The sequence below is a fragment of the Anabrus simplex genome, chromosome 2 (genome assembly GCF_040414725.1).
Source record: "Anabrus simplex isolate iqAnaSimp1 chromosome 2, ASM4041472v1, whole genome shotgun sequence".
Classification (NCBI taxonomy): domain Eukaryota; kingdom Metazoa; phylum Arthropoda; class Insecta; order Orthoptera; family Tettigoniidae; genus Anabrus; species Anabrus simplex.
Window position 1 is genome coordinate 96,200,861 of NC_090266.1, and position 18,188 is coordinate 96,219,048.

Here is an 18,188-nt window from a genome sequence, read left to right on the forward strand (position 1 = left end):
TGGATTCGGGTAACTTTCCCCAGTCACAAGGCACTTTACTTTACACTGCACTTTGGTATAACAAAGAAAAATGTCTGTCTGTATACATCTGCAATGATAGTCTAAACGCTAATAAACCATCTTCTTTAAACAGACAGCAAAACATCAGAATAATTGAAACCAAACACTAAGCTACTTTTTTTAGATAATACTGTCATTCAAGGCTGTGAGGCGCCTTGCACCAGAGTGGCATTTTGTCTATAGGCTTCAATGGAAAGAAAAAAATAAATCGCACCACTTTACGCAGTAATGTCTCGACTTTCTGTCAGAACTGGCAACTAACACTTCATCAACATAGAAACAAAGGGTCCAATAAGTCAGAAGCGAGAAAATGCTGATAAACATGAGATTCATTCAACTTGCAAGAGGCAAGAGGGTGAAATTTTGTCTTATTCATATGGTAGGGAAAAGAAGTTGTTTTGTTTAAAATTATCAACATCTAAAGAGCAGAAGAAGATGAAAAAGTATAAAGATTATTTCATTGAGCATAATTTTTTTAAACATGCCATTGACCACTTCAGGCATGACGAGTGGTGGTGCTGATCGTTGTAGTCACACCTACAGCCCGTCCTAGTGTCTGCTCTGCTGCTTCCATCTTGTGTGGATCCAGCTTGGGCTTTTTGGGCTCGGCATCTGGTGGGCGGTGTGATTTCATGTGTGCACTGCGACTTTTCACTTTGTTGAAAACTCTACAACAGTCAACAAATCAAATGAGGTCAGTTTCCTTCAGTAAACAAAAGTCTAATAATATTCCTATGTAAATCTATTAAGTAGGTCTAATAGTCAGGTTCAGCATTACTGTTCAGAGAAACACTTTCTGCATAATACTAGATAATTACCATATTTACACACGTATTTTTGCCACTGGCATAATTAACCCACCTTTAATTTTGAAATGGAAATTTAGGGAAAAATAAAACATTCCTGCCATGATTATGTAAAAGTTTTGTGTGTTCAGTGGATTTTTTTTTTTTTTTTTTTTTTTTTTTTACAATTTGCTTTACATAGCACCAACACAGATAGGTCTTATGGCAACAATGGGATAGGAAAGGCCTAGGAGTGGTAAGGAAGCAGCAATGGCCTTAATTCAGGTACAGCCCCAGTATTTCCCTGGTGTGAAAAAGGGAAACCATTAAAACAATCTTCAGGGCTGCCAACATTGCGGGTCTGAACCCACTATCTGCCGGATGCAAGCTCACAGCTGCGCACCCTAAACAGCACAGCCACCTTCCCCGGTTTTGTAAAATGCTTTGTTATGAAAACATTAAGGCTAAAGCTTAGATAGGCATAAATGTAACATTCATCTGTCGAATTATGCAAAAAAATATGCACATCATGGGGTGCAATATGCCGTGGCTAGGTATTTTTTTTTTTAATGCTATTTGTTCGGGGTGTCAACCTCGAAAGATCTTTTGCCCCTAGTTGCACCATATGTGAGGAACCTGCGTGTATTTTGTAAATGGCCAAAGTGTAAAGTGTTGAATGTGAGGAAAGGAACGTTAAAGACGACACAAACACCCAGTCCCTAGACCAGGGATATTAATCATTTTCAATTATAAACCCCTGACCCAGCCGGGAATCAAACCCAGGGCCGCGGGGTGACAGACGGACGCGTTGCCCCCTACACAGCGGGGCCCGACGTGGCTATGCATTACAGAAGTTATCGCATAGTATGAAATAATCCTCGAGATCACATCATTGACAAATGGATCTTCCAGTACAGGATGCAACTTTTAGCAGTTACACATATATTAGGTAATGTAGTGTTCGAGAACCTGAACATATTCACCAATTTCCCTGCCTTTTCTGTTCATGATGTCATCAGACAACCAATAACCAGGGGCGAAGCGTCAGGGGAGACAGGGTAGACAGCGTGTACCCTTAACATTTTGTGAACGAAATACTGTCTAGTTAATTCAGTTATTTTTAGGACATTAGTTATTTTCACATTCATGACATTATTATAATTTCCGCTTTACTTATTTTCGTCTCACTTCGTCAATGTTAGGGCTCGCGTCAGTTACACGAAGCATGTAGGCGAAAGTAGACGCTGTCCATTCTGTGTATGATCCCTTTGATTTCAGATAGAGCAACACTAACGCTACCTGTAGGTGCTGACTGTGGAACTATGACTTTCCTATAGCGAGATTTCTCCGCCCAGTAGACAGACTTGCCAGCGTCTCTTCTTGCTCTCATTGGCTAGTATTTGGATTCCAGGTATAAAGGTGCTCTTATTGGCTATCATCTCAGACATGCTTTTAATGTAGTTAATTTTAATTTATTTTATTATAAGACAGTCTAAAAATAAAATAATCATATTCAAATACGAAATATAGCAAACTTACACCTAATAAATGAATGACAGCATGAAAACCTTTCAAGTACATGCACTTCCTTGCCCGCCATTATTAGTTAAGGTATTATAACCCCCACAACTACTGGCTTACATTCTGAATAATGAACTCCAGTGTGTGCATACGGAAACAACAAAATTGCTTAACTAGATGCCGTATATTCTGTTAACGTCAGTTTCTAGTGAACGCGCTATTAATGCCTTGAAACGAATTAAAACCTATTTAAGGAATTCAGTGACCAACCAGAGACTTCAAGATGAGGGGTAATAGATATATTTGCTGAAATGAAGGACAGGCGGATTGAACTCATTTACAAGAATATTGTTTAAGGTGACTTGTACGAAAATCTATTTATTTCTTATTTCTCTTATTAAATCTACATAGCAATATATGACAACTCCCACTGCCCATTTAGTCTACATTTAAAAATAAAATGAGTGCATGTAGGATTATAGGTTGTTATAGGATTTGTCTTACATATATACACTAATGTGATTAAAATAGGTTTTTTTTTTTTTTTTTTTAATCTGTCTCCCCCCTTACTTAGTTCACGCTTCGCCGCTGCCAATAACAAACAATGCTTAATTTTCTCATGACATTTCAAAACTCACTTCATTTCTTCTAAAAGGCACAACAGTCTACACTGAGACCCTACATAAAGGTAACTACGTTAAAAATAAATTGAGCAGCTGGCATGTTCTGAAACCTGCATCATTTAATGCATAGATAACTGTGTTATTTAACATAATCTAGCCGGAGTGAACGGAATAAAATTTTACATTAATTTCTGCTTAAAAACTTACATTTAACAATGCCTGTCTAGCCGCAGCATGTATGTATGTACACTGCCAGCCAACCGTTTCTGGACAAAACATATGTACCTGCATAAATATGTTTGATTGATTGTTTAAAGACGGAATATATTACTGTAGCCAAGTTTCGAAGGTTTAGGGGCAACGGCGACGAGTTTATGTTCGACGTTCAGCATTGGAAAAAATGCATCCTACTGTGTAACACCTTCAGTGAAATACGGAGGGGTTCTGAGATGGTTTGTGGTTGTTTCATATTCAGTGGAGTTGGTAGACTGCACCGAATTCAAGGAACACTGGACAAAAACTGCTACCATTCCATCCTGTCTCGTTATGCTCTTTCGTCTGGACAGCAACGTGGGTTTGTCCTCCAACAAGACAATGACCTCAGATACACATCTCGCAATTGCATGAATTATCTTTAAAACAAACAAAACCCTGGGGAATTATTTTTAATGGAATGCCCCACCCCCCAATCCCTAGACTTAAATCCAATTTAGCTGCTGTGGGAGAATTTGGATCGGCAAGTCTGAGATGAGTGTCCTCCTTCATCAGAAAAGCTGTGGGAGATATTTTAGAATGCCTGGCAAAGTATACCTGCATCAATGTTAGAAAAACTTGTTCTGAGAATGCCGAGAATAGTTAAAAGTGTACTTGCAGCAGAGCGGAGTTTCTTTGATGAGAAGGGAGTTTGATGTGTTCTGGTTCATCTGAAGGAGTAAATGTGTACATATTGTCTATTTATTGTTCAGACGTAATGTAAAAACCTAGCTTTATTGTAAAATAGTAGTTTTAGAATATACGTTTGTCAATTCCTTACATAGGTACGTTGTTTTCTTTTAATCTCAGTCCATTCTTAAACAGTTCAATGCTTGTCTGGAAACTTTTGGCCAGCAGTATATGTATGTCCAGCCCTTAGTCTCGTTTGCTGATACGGGGTTGGGGATAAAGTGAGATGAAACTATATAACATGCTTTTAGGGCCAAATGCCCTTCATAACGCCAACCTAAATTGAGGAGCTAAAGAAGATGAAATGAATGATGGAGAATGAAACTGGGTAAGGAGGTTGAAAGAATCACCTGTAGCCTATGAATAGGAACTGTCCCGGCATTTACCTGGAAGTGAAAATGGAAAACCATTGCCAGAACAGCTGATGGTGAGGTTCGAACCCACTTGTCTCACAAATGAAGAGCTTGGCTCCATAGCCATAGCACAGTAACATATGCAACCACTCTACTTGGTAGCCATAGCTTTATTATTTTTCAAAACTGAAAGAGAATTGTTAAAATATATACTGGAATATGAAGCAACAGCTATTCATCTTTGCATGAAATGCTACAGTTAAAGATTCTGGAGGTACAGAGGAAGACAGCAATCTCTCAGTTTAAAGTAAGCAGAGAGGGTCTATGCATATATTCATGAAGAGCAACAACCTTCGAAGGACAAAATTCGTATGCCAGCGATTGCCCAAGGACCATACTGAAAAAGTAGTCGAATTTCATCGGTATTATACATCAAAATTAAATTTGCATATTTAACAAACCGAGCCCCTGTTTCCCGAGGTGAAAAATGGCTAATAAAGGGGGAAATTTATGTGCATAAATATGGTACAGCAGTAATAAACTAGACAGCAAGTAAACCAACGAATTTCCTAGTCAAATATTCTAATAATTAAAAGAGACTAGACTGTTTAGATATATCACCTGCCAGTGAACTGAACATCCATAAAACTGAATTCTTTTATCAATCATTAAAACCTTCAATAAAAGAATAATCAATCAAACAAGACTTTATCTGTTGGTTTAAGTGAAGTCTCATTATAATAAGGAAAAATAATTAATAGCTAGATGATACAAAGATAAGAGATTTAGCATGCTTAACAAAAGGGTTGAAAATGTACAGTTTCCTTTAAGTAATAGTCACAGAAGTTAATTCATGTAACTACAATTCATTAATAGTCTCTGTATCACTGATTACGCAAAAAGGTGCAAAACAAAAAGAGATTATAAATGGTTAGTGAAATTTGATTTCCATTCAGCTTAAAGGGAATATAACATTAATCAATGTTAGAATAAAGAATATTAGGAAACATTTCTCCACTGAATGGTATTCAGAGAAAACACTGAATTTTACCACTATAGGTTCCAAAAAGGTTCTTTCACAGAAATGGAATTATATACTGAACAGAGGTTTTGATCTTGTATCATCATATATAAAAACCAACACCCAGGCTCACACCACCAATATTCAAGATAAAAACACAGATTGAGTATAGCATGAACTTACATACTTCTCGACTAATCACGAAAAACAGTTCAGAGCAACAGTGGTACAAAAGGCATTCCATCATTTCAATTAAAACAATCAATTTCAATCACTACTGATCTGCATTTAGAGCAGTCGTCTAGATGGCAGATTCCCTATCTGTTCTTTTCCTAGCCTTTTCTTAAATGATTGCAAAGAAATTGGAAATTTATTGAACATCTCACTTGGTAAATTATTCCAATTCCTAACTCCCCTTCCTATAAATTTGCCCCAATTTGTCCTCTTGAATTCCGACTTTATCTTCATGTTGTGACCTTTCCTACTTTTAAAGACACCACTCAAACTTATTAGACTACTGATGTCCTACCAAGCCATCTCTCCACTGACAGCTCAGAATGTACCACTTAGTCAAGCAGTTCGTCTCCTTTCTCCCAAGTCTTCCCAGCCCAAACTTTGCAACATTTTTTTAATGCTACTCTTTTGTCGGAAATCACTTGGAACAAATCTAGCTGTTTTTCTCTGGATTTTTTTCAGTTCTTGAATCAAGTAATCCTGGTGAGAGTCCCATACATTTGAACCATACTCTAGTTGGGGTCTTACCAGAGACTTATATGCCCTCTACTTTACATCCTTACTGAAAATGAAAACCTACAACCTGTTTTCCAGTCAGTGACCGGGTAAGGGATGTAATGAATGAATCATATATAGGCTATCATTACGATGGGGTCGCCACTCCCAAAGTGATATATTAATGAGTGATAGATGCTACAAAATGAGAAGGGAGAGTGTTGCTGGAATGAAAGATGACAGGGAAAACCGGAGTACCCAGAGAAAAACCTGTCCCGCCTCCGCTTTGTCCAGCACAAATCTCACATGGAGTGACTGGGATTTGAACCATGGTATCCAGTGGTGAGAGGCCGACGCGCTGCCGTCGGAGCCACGGAGGCTTACATCCTTACTACAACCCCTAAATACCCTCCTAACCATGAGCAGAGATATTTACCCTTTATTTGCAATCTCATTTATGTGATTACATCAGTGAAGATCCTTCCTTATATTAACACCTAGGTACTTATAATGATCCCCGAAGGGAACTTTCTTTCCATCAATACGGTAATTAAGACAGAGGACTTTTCTTATTTGTGAAACTCACAACCTGACATTTAATCATCATACCATTGCCTACTGTACATCTGTGAACATTATCGAGGTCATTTTGCTGTTTGTCACAATCTTGTAACTTATTTATTACTCTATACAGAATAACATCACCCGCAAAAAGCTTCCACTGAGGTACTGTGAAACAATGGATATAACGACTGCCATTCTTACATGTTAAATGTTCAGTTTTGGAGAACTCACCACTGCTCAGGCAGAACCAACTGACCTGGCTAGAGGACCCACAAGGATAAGTTGTATGCTGTCATAATTGTACAACCCCAGTGGTGGCAAAGAGCCTCTTTCATGCCACATCCAAACCATGAGGAAAACCAGTGGAACTCGCATTAGATTGGTGAGGGTGCAATCAGGTGCACACCAGGCAAAAGATTTGAAGGAAATTTACCTTGTGTAGATCTTTTAGAGAGACGTAGTTAACATTCACTTACTTCCCACAAATCTTGCATGGAAATTCCTCAAGTATATCTCCAAGCGTGGGAGGGGTGGCAGTGGCTGGCCTTTTATCAGGAGTTGGAGAACGTCCACATACACCTCCACCATGTATTCGTATGTGGCCATTCAATGCAGCCCGTGAATTAAAGCTCTGCAATAAGAAAATATGCACACATTTATACATAAATAATCTGTTATATAATCCAAATTCATTAAATAAATACCGTTCCATGAAAATAGAGAAGTTACTCTAAGGGGAAAATATGTTTTTAGGTAATGTATGCAAACCATGAGAAACACCAGTGAAACCACGGAAATGAAGAGTAAAGGATAAGAAGTGGAAAGTGGAACAGGGTCACGAGAGTGAGAAAAAGGTGGAGGAAGTAGGTACTGCAGCTGTCAGGGAAGATAAGGGAAACTAGGAGTAATGGGGATTTAATGAGGTGGGAGAGTTTACATTCTGGTCATGAGGGGGCTCCTTTGTTAGGCACATAGGGAAAACATTTAGAAGAAAAGGAACCAGGTTAGTGTGTCATCCAGGAATTACATTACAGCAGATGATAAGGAGAGTAGAAGGGAATGAGGGGGAAAGGAGAAGGTTTTTCACAGTGGTACCAACAATGTAAGGCAAATAGGAACAGGACCTCCACAGTTGGGGATGTGAGGGATCTGATTATGGCACCATGGGAGAAGTACAAAGGAGCAGAGATTGTTACCAGTGGGATACTGTGTAAGGGGATCTTGACTGGTGGTTGATTGAGGATATAAATGACACTATGGAGTAGGTATCTCCAGAAGATGAGGAAAGACAAAATAAGAAATTAGGAAATTTGCTAACAGCTTGCAATTCAGTTGAAATTTTTCTTTATTTTCTTTTTCTAGTGGTTTCATATCACACTAACACTTCAAAGAATTTCTTGTGATGCTTAGTGTTGCACTAACACATTGAAGAAGGTTTCCTGCAGCACAAGGATGCGAAAGGACTAGGATTGGGAAGCATAGTATCCACAGACTTAATTAAAGCACAGCCCCAGCATTTGCCTCATGTGAAAATGGAAAAACATGGAAAGCCACCTTCAGGATACCCAATGGTGGAATTCAAACCCATTACCTCCCGAATGCAAGCTCACAGCTACGTGACCCTAACCGCACAGCCAGCTTTCTTGGTTCAGACTATCTTCTGATTTTTGAAAAGATACAACATACATACATACATACATTATCATTATAGACTGTTATGCCTTTCAGCGTTCAGTCTGCAAGCCTCTGAGAATTCACTAAACGTCGCCACAATCCTCGATTTGCAACTAGTGTTGTGGCCTCATTTAGTTCTATACCTCTTATCTTTAAATCGTTAGAAACCGAGTCTAACCATCGTCGTCTTGGTCTCCCTCTACTTCTCTTACCCTCCATAACAGAGCCCATTATTCTCCTAGGTAACCTATCCTCCTCCATTCGCCTCACATGACCCCACCACCGAAGCCGGTTTATGCGTACAGCTTCATCCATCGAGTTCATTCCTAAATTAGCCTTTATCACCACATTCCGAGCACCTTCCTGCCATTGTTCCCACCTGTTTGTACCAGCAATCATTCTTGCTACTTTCATGTGTGTTACTTCTAACTTATGAATAAGGTATCCTGAGTCCACCCAGCTTTTGCTCCCGTAAAGCAAAGTTGGTCTGAAAACAGACCGATGTAAAGATAGTTTCGTCTGGGAGCTGACTTCCTTCTTACAGAATACTGTTGATCGCAGCTGCGAGCTCACTGCATTAGCTTTACTACACCTTGATTCAATCTCACTTACTATATTACCATCCTGGGAGAACACACAACCTAAATACTTGAAATTATTGACCTGTTCTAGCTTTGTATCACCAATCTGACATTCAATTCTGTTGAATTTCTTACCTACTGACATCAATTTAGTCTTCGAGAGGCTAATTTTCATACCATACTCATTGCACCTATTTTCAAGTTCCAAGATATTAGACTGCAGGCTTTCGGCACAGTCTGCCATTAAGACCAAACTGCTTACTGAATCCCTCCCTGCCATTTTATACCTTTCAGCAGATGATCCATGTAAACTACGAACAGCAAAGGTTGTCTAACCCCTGTAAGTACCCTGAACCAAGAACTCATTCTACCATCAATTCTCACTGAAGCCCAATTGTCAACATAAATGCCTTTGATTGATTTTAATAATCTACCTTTAATTCTATAGTCCCCCAGTATGGCGAACATCTTTTCCCTCGGTACCCTGTCATATGCTTTCTCTAGATCTACGAAACATAAACACAACTGCCTATTCCTCTCATAGCATTTTTCAATTACCTGGCGCATACTGAAAATCTGATCCTCACAGCCTCTCTGTGGTCTGAAACTACACTGGTTTTCATCCAACTTCCTCTCAACGACTGATCGCACCCTCCCTTCCAAGATGCCAGTGAATACTTTGCCTGGTATACTAATCAATGAGATACCTCGATAGTTGTTGCAATCCTTCCTGTTCCCTTGCTTATAGATAGGTGCAATTACTGCTTTTGTCCAATCTGAAGGTACCTTACCAACACTCCATGCTAATTTTACTACTCTATGAAGCCATTTCATCCCTGCCTTCCCACTATACTTCACCATTTCAGGTCTAATTTTATCTATTCCTGCTTCCTTATGACAATGGAGTTTATTTACTATCCTTTCCACTTCCTCAAGCATAATTTCACCAAACTCATTTTCCTCCTCCCCATGAGCTTGGCTGTTTGCAACACCACCCGGATGATTTCCTTTTACATTGAGAAGATGTTCAAAATATTCCCTCCACCTCTCCAGTGATTCCCTGGGATCTATTATGAGTTCACCTGACTTACTCAAAACACTGTTCATTTCCTTTTTCCCTCCCTTCCTAAGATTCTTTATTACTGTCCAGAAAGGTTTCCCTGCTGCTTGACCTAGCCTTTCCAAGTTATTACCAAAATCTTCCCATGACTTCTTTTTGGATTCAACAACTATTTGTTTCGCTCTGTTTCTTTCATCTACGTACCAATCCCTGTCTGCCTCGGCCTGTGTTTGGAGCCATTTCTCATAAGCCTTCTTTTTACGTTTACAAGCTGCTCTCACTTCATCATTCCACCAAGATGTTTGCCTTTTCCCATCTTTACACACAGTTGTTCCTAGGCATTCCCTTGCTGTTTCTACTACAGCATCCCTGTATGCCACCCATTCACTTTCTATATCCTGAACCTGCTTACTGTCTACTGTTCAAAACTTCTCACTAATCATATCCATGTACTTCTGTCTAATTTCCTCGTCCTGGAGATTTTCTACCCTTATTCGTTTGCAGACAGATTTCACTTTCTTTACCCTAGGCCTAGATATACTTAGTTCACTACAGATCAGATAGTGGTCTGTATCATCGAAAAATCTGCGAAAAACTCGTACGTTCCTAACAGATTTCCTGAATTCGAAGTCGGTTAAGACATAGTCTATATGGATCTGGTACCCCTAGCCTCCCATGTGTAGCGGTGAATAGCCTTATGCTTGAAGAATGTATTCGTAACAACTAAACCCATACTAGCACAGAAGTCCAGCAAATGCTTTCCATTCCCATTAGCTTCCATATCTTCCCCACATTTACCAATCACCCTTTCGTATCCTTCAGTTCTATTCCCAACTCTCGCATTGAAATCGCCCATTAGCACTATTCTATCCTTGCTGTTGACCCTGACCACGATGTCACTCAATGCTTCATAAAACTTGTCAACTTCATCCTCATCAGCACCCTCACATGATGAATACACGGACACAATTCTTGTCCTAATTCCTCCCACTGACAAATCTACCCACATCATTCGCTCATTTACGTGAATAACAGAAACTATGTTGCGTGCAATGGTATTCCTGATAAAGAGCCCTACCCCAGACTCTGCCCTTCCCTTTCTAACACCCGTCAAGTACACTTTATAATCTCCCACCGCTTCCTCATTATCTCCCCTTACCTGAATATCACTTACTCCTAGCACATCCAGATGCATCCTCTTTGCTGACTCAGCCAGTTATACCTTCTTTCTTCCATAAGCCCCATTAATATTGATAGCTCCCCATCGAATTCCATTTCGTTCGCCAAGTTGTTTCAAAGGAGTCCCTCGCCTGTCAAATGGGAGTGGGACTCCATTACTCCCATAGGTCCGAGGCTTGCTTAAAGTGTTCTGAGCTTGGTAAATTCATGAAGCAGGATGCTGCCCTACTTGCACATAGTCCAAGTGAGGATCTCTCCTCTAACGGGTTATGGACCACCGGTGAATTGTATAGTCCTAGCCGCCTGAGCACAAGGAGGGCCACGACTCAGAATATGTCCGAGTTGCCCACTCCCATTCCATAGCAACTGGTATCCCGACTCTCAGGACCACTTACTAGGCCACTCAGCCGTTGCCCATGGTTCACGAACTAGAACGTGACTACAGTAACCCGGTTTATTCAATCTCAGTTAAAAGGACCCTAATACACTGTTTGTTAACATAGCATTAAAAATTTAGCAGCATGTTAAGATTCTTGCATTTATCTAAACATTTTCTGGGAACTGTTAGCTAACACGGTGTTCACTCTCACAAGAGTCACGGTCAGTGAGAATCTAGAAGGCCATGGCAGAACTATGCAATTTGTGAGCATGCTTCAAGGTGCATTTTTGTTTTAATACAGCTGTAAACCAAGGCGCGGGAAGTCAACATTTATTAGAATTTTTTGTCTTGACCGTGAATTTTTTGTTGCTGTACAGACCAATATGAAAAAAAAGCCGAGTAGAAATTTCTCTTCTCGTGGAAATTATTTCCATGTATATACCCAGTGTTCACACTAGGACCTTTTTAATAGGCACAACCGCCCTGTCGCCCGGCTAACATAACCTAGATATGCGTTAGTTTCATAACATTAATACATATGTGAGTCATTGGATGTTCTAAATTAAAATGTAAATACTGTAAAACTGTTTATTTAAATGATAAATCTTCATTATTGTCAGCATAATTGCATCATTTACAACAGAGTTCAAATGTTCATCTTGACTGTTACGTCGTATCGTGCGTGAGCAGTGTCTGGATTAGCATGGATTAGATTCTGCATTGCACTCCACAGCAACCTAGCAGTAAGTTTCGGTGTTAAATGATGATGAATGAGCAGCAGAACACTAGAAGTTGAAAATACTCTTATGTCTTGTTCATAATAATAACACTAAAATACTTCGAATTTGCAGTTAATGTTTACCTGTCTGATATTTTTGTTAATGCTCTAAGAGGAAAGAACTGAAATTTGATCATATTATTTATTTACGTAGTATTTCCCGCCCAGCTGGTGAAAAATTTGGGGAGAACACTGTATACCTATTATAGAAAGTAATCAAACCAATGGAACCGCGCTCAAAATAAGTGACGCTTAGGAGAAAATTTGTAGTGAATTCAATGTGCATACTGACGATAGCCAACGTACGATCAAGCAACTCAAACAACTATATGAAAACTATAACAGTTCATCAATCCACCATTTTATATGTACATTATCACATCACATACACAGTTCATTCTTTAAAAAATTTATTTCCACAATGTAATTCTGTCTTAAGACTTCGGCAAATCCATAAGTGTATCTTAGTTAGGCTGATGATGACCCATAGAGGGTCGAAACTAGTCCCTTGATAACATATTGTAATGTATTTATAGCCCTGAAGATGGTTTTCCGTGGTTTCCCATTTTCACACCAGGCAAATGCTGGGGCTGTACCTTAATTAAGGCCACGGCCGATTCCTTCCAACTCCTAGGCCTTTCCTATCCCATCGTCGCCATAAGACCTATCTGTGTCGGTGCGACGTAAAGCCCTTAGCAAAAAAAAAAAATAGACATTGCCATTATTGTACAGTATTGATTAGGTGGAATAAACTTTGTAAATTATATGTAATCTTAAATCAATATGGAACCAATAATGAAATTTATAACCTTGAATTAAATTATTTTAACAGGCAGTTAAATGTTAACTGAGGTTGAATAAACCGGGCCATAGAAATCATAAGAATTATCCTCCATCATCATTTCATACATAAAAGTAACCAGATGGAAATATCATCCATTGGACTTGAACGCAACACATGTGTTTGATTTTCGTTCAGTTACAGATCGATTTGAAGAGAAGTTGGGATGCAGACAATATCTGTTTTGAAAACAGGTCTTTCATGTGCAAAGCAGTACAAATCTCCCATACATAGACAGTCGGAAATGCCAGCTGCCCAAACTATCAATACAAGACCAATCATGTCATTCTAAATGGATTATCGAAAATCTAAGTTTTCGAACTCGGAGCAAAGTTTGTACATCTGATGATGAACGACCTCTATAAAGAAAAAAAGAATGATGAGGCATAGATTACTGACTGAACATCATGCAAATCAATCCTTCAAAGTTCATTGTATGTCTATTTAGTTTGAAAATAACCTTGAAGTTTACCAGTCTGTCAAACACAAAAACAAATTTATAGAACACTAGTACATACCTAGAAGAAATATATACAGGTATTACTAGAGCTTAAAAATGTGTTTGTTCTGTTTGACACATTAGAAAACTAAAAGGTTATTATAACTAGGTCACCACTGATAAGCATGACTTCCACATTTTTCTTCTTCCTCTTCTTATTCTTCTTTCTGGCCTTTTCCAAATTATCTAGGGTGAGCGCTCTGTATGGTTTAGCCCAGTTTTATGGCTAGATGCCCTTCCTGACATCAACCCTATGTGGAGGGATGTATTCACTACTGCATGTTTTTGTGGTGGTTTGGTATGTGATAGGTTGTACGTAAATGAAAATATATCTCAAGACGAACACAAGAACCCAACCCTCGATTTATAGGAATTAACCAAACACAGTTAAGTTTCTCAGCCTAGCACGAAATTGAATCCAGGGCCTCCTGAGCAAAAGGCCACAATGCTCACAATTCGGGTAAGGCATGGCTTCTACCTTAAATAGCCTCATCAGCTGCCTATTATGATGTATTTATAAATATCTTCCAAAATGTTGAACAAACCTTCTGACATTTTCGAGTACTATCTTCCAAAATAGTATTTTTCAATCAAGCAACACTGAATGAACCCTTGAGAATATTTCATTACAATACCTACAGTTCTGAAGAGATGTGGATTTTGTGAAAATATATTGGTACTAAGAACATTTTAAACTGACATATCTGGGTAGTATTATTAATGGAAGTAATGAAAACAAACCCTGAAATTAATAACAGGCTAAGCAAAGGGACAACATTTTATCATCAAGTCAGATAGCTTCTATGGGATGACAAAGTACCCAAGAAAACAAAATTAACATTATACACAGTTCAAAAAAATTAGAGGAACATATTTTGTAACGTCTGGTATGTGAACGTTAGTTTGGTAGATGGGGTTCCACTGGTCGTACAGCATACCTTGAGACCTCAGCTACTCAGGGTATGTCAAATCGAAGTTATACTGCATCTGTAGGCGTAGCTATACTTTAAAATGTCAGGTGACCCCTCAAAACAAAGTGAATAGCGGTGCGTCCGTGTGTCGTTGTGAGGTACACAGACTACTGCAGTCATTTGAGCATGTTATACATCAAGCAACACATCCCATGAGACATCTTAACGTGGTTCAAGCCGCAAGGGCCGTCACTTTGATTCAGGGAGGATGGACTTCTCGTCGTGTTGCTGTGCATCTCAATGTCTCTCTGTCAGTTATTCACCACTTGTGGAATCGCTACATTGAGACAGGCCAGTTCACAAGGAGGGTTGGACAAGGTTGTGGACGCATGACAACCCCATAGGATGACCGATATCTGACCATCTATGTGTTGCAGCATCGATCAGCAACTACCAGAGAACTGCAACAAGACCTCAGGAGGATCACTGGGGTTATGGTGTCTGACCAGACAGTAAGGAACAGGTTAAGAGAAGTGTCCTTACAACCCAGACGTCCTGTTCAAGTGCCCCATTTAACACAGCAACATCGCGCAGCTCGCCCACGTCAACTGGCAACTTTGCCAATGGAGACCTGTGTTGTTCACAGACAAGTCCAGATTTCCCCTGACACAGTGTGATGGATGTCAACATGCATGGAGACACCGTGGTCAGCAGTACATACCAAATGTTGTCCAGGAAGGTGACCGATTTGGACAAGGTTCTGTGATGGTGTGGGGAGGCATCAGTACTGATGGCTGTATGGATCTTGTCATCATCCGTGGTAGTCTTAACGCTGCGGGATACATCGAGCAGATACTGCTACAGCATGTGTTGGTTGCTGCATACTGTGTTGGCCCTGAATTTGTACTCATGCACGACAATGTCAGGGCTCATGTAGCACGCATCACCAGAGCTGTCTTGTGAGAACTGGACATTCAAGAGTTGGAATGGCCAGCAGTGAGTCCTGACCTTAATCACATCAAGCTTGACAGAAGTGTTCGTGTGCGTCCTGTTCCACCACAGACTCTCCAAGACCTCGAACATACTCTCATTGAAGAGTGGGACCTGATACTGCAACGTGACCTCCGTCGATTTATACGGAGCATGCCACATAGGTGCCAAGCTGTGATAAATGCTCGTGGGGGACATACACCATACTGAAGCTCTCCAAGTGTGATAAAAATCCACCCTGGAGGACTGTTATCACTTTGTTTTCACCCCTATTTAGACATTTCTGCTTGTGTTCTGCAAATGAGCACAAATCCATCTATATTCTTTTGTATACTTCAACGTGTAAGAATAAAGGTTTAGTTTGTAATATACTTGGGTGTGAGGTATTGTTTTGTGGAGTATGGCATACATTCAGAAACATTTTCCCCTAATTTTTTTGAACTGTGTATTAACAGTATTTCATACCAATTGTAACGTTGGTAACTAATAAGAGACAAGATAGTATGATTCAAGCAGCAGAAATCAAATGTTTAAGAACAGCAGTTAAAAAGGCAAGAAGAGATACTATTCAAAATATTAAAATCAGAAGAGCTAAATATAGAACTGTTAGTACAGAAGATACAGAAAGCAAGACTGAGATGATTCAGACAATAAAAACAATGGGAAAGGAATGGGTAGCAAGAAGGGAATTGGAAAGAGAAGTTAAGTGAAAGAGACCACTTGGAAGGACATTAGAGAAGCTGAATTGGATGTGGCAGCAGTAATGGAGCAGGAAAAGTGGAAGGAGAGAAAGGAGTGGAGGAGGCTTGTTAACCACACCCGGGCAACTGGAGTGGGACATTGATGATAATGATGATGATGATGATGATTATGATAACTGAGGGGTAATGCGTTACATATGGCATGTACCAAACATTGGCAGACGTAGAGTGCCGCACTTGTATGCAATGTGCAGCCTCTATGATTTTCTACCATCTGTTGAAGGGATTGTGAACTATGACCCTCTTTCTTTTAGGTAGGTGTAGAGTATTGTTCCCTATTCCTTTTGGTGGATTATTGACTCTCCCTCCAACCATTTTCTTTCCTTTGAACAACTTGAAACTCATGAATTTTAACACTGTAGCAACCAATCATAAAAAGAAGTTGTAAAATGTGGCTGTCTGACGAGAGTATCTTAGCTTTTAAGCAACAGATATGACTCAGATGATAGTGATCTTAAATCTGATGATAGTTCTTTAGCAAATGGTGTTGCTGGATGGAAACAAAAGCAGAAAGTGAAAGTGATCAATCAAATCAAATCAATCTAGACAATCACTACTGATCTGCATTTATGGCACTTGCCCAGGTGGCAGATTCCCTATCTGTTGTTTTCCTAGCCTTTTCTTAAACGATTGCAAAGAAATTGGAAATTTTTGAACATCTCCCTTGGTAAGTTATTCCAATCCCTAACTCCCCTTCCTATAAACAAATATTTGCCACAATTCGTCCTCTTGAATTCCAGCTTTATCTTCATATTGTGATCTTTCGTACTTTTAAAGACACCAGAGAGGTGTGCGATTTTGAGCCATGTGCTTACGCGTCAGATACTCAAGCAATCCAGTGGAAAGGTATGTCAACTTAAGTGGTTCAAAGGGAGGTATGTCATGATATAGAATAGAAAGTGTGTGTTTATTGCACCAAAAGTTTGTTTGCATATGTGCCAAAAGTACTGAAATGCAGTGGTGTTAATATTTCATTTTTTACGCTCCTGACTTGCAGTGAATAGCTGACTCTTCCTGCACTAGTGAGGAATGTATGCTGTGAATGTGCTCACACTGAGGGTTTTAAAATAATCCCTCTAGCTGAAAAAATGATTCAATGCATTCCCAGCTGTATGTATCAGTTTTCTTTCATATACCCACTCCATGATTAATAACGACATTTCTTTTTCAGAACAACATATCTGGGTGATCTGCATTCAGCTCAAATCCCATTATTTAACCAAGTACAGGGCTTTAAAATTAAAACCTCTTACAGAGTGACCTCCTCCCAGTCGACACAGTGAGTGGCTTTGGGTGCAGACTCTTCCGGAAGTAGTTTTAGTCAGCATTCGGCCCACTTAGCAGCAGAGGGAAGTTGTGTTGACCAGGAGTTCATTGTGAGGGCTCTGTTGCTGGCACCATTTTAATTTGAAACCAAGGTGCATGTACATTCTTCTTTAACAGTAATGTTAATCACTTTTTGTTTAACTCCTTCACTATCTGCCCGAGTACATACTCGGGCTACCCATTACCACCGCAAGGTGTTAGCCCAAATATGCACTCGGGCTTGTGCAGCTTTGCCTTAATTGCTTTGATTGTTGCTAAAAGTGAATGCAAATGCCATCTGTTGCACACTGTTGGAATCACAAAGTTATTTTCTTTGCAATAGTGTTGCTCTAAGTACTTATCCTCTTTGCATTGCTAAGCTAGAGACCAAAGAATGATGCTAGCCACTCTTTGTTTACACTACTGTTTCCTCATGGCGTGGAGCTTCGTGTTCTTTACTGAATGATGATATTGAACAAGAATTGTACCACAATAATGATTTATGTAGCAAAAGTAAGAGTTCAAATTAACCTAGTGATGATGAAAACATCAGTCGTGATAAAGACGACAGTGGTATTCTCGATATTGTTTTACTGGCAATGGGTGGTGGTGAGTGGATTTCACACTACCAT

The 18,188-nt window shown here is 39.5% G+C and overlaps 1 protein-coding gene across 1 annotated transcript in view; it reads right to left on the minus strand.

Annotated features, from left to right (window-relative positions):
• Positions 1-438: 438 nt before the first annotated feature.
• Positions 439-18,188, minus strand: part of LOC136863454 (serine-rich adhesin for platelets) — a 253,575-nt gene continuing 235,825 nt past the window's right edge. The window contains exons 12-13 of the mRNA XM_067139861.2: positions 7,075-7,229; positions 439-728 (exon numbers count right to left, since the gene is read on the minus strand). Of these exons, the coding sequence (XP_066995962.2) occupies positions 557-728; positions 7,075-7,229 (327 nt within the window). The 3' untranslated portion in view covers positions 439-556. The remainder of the gene's footprint in view (positions 729-7,074; positions 7,230-18,188) is intronic.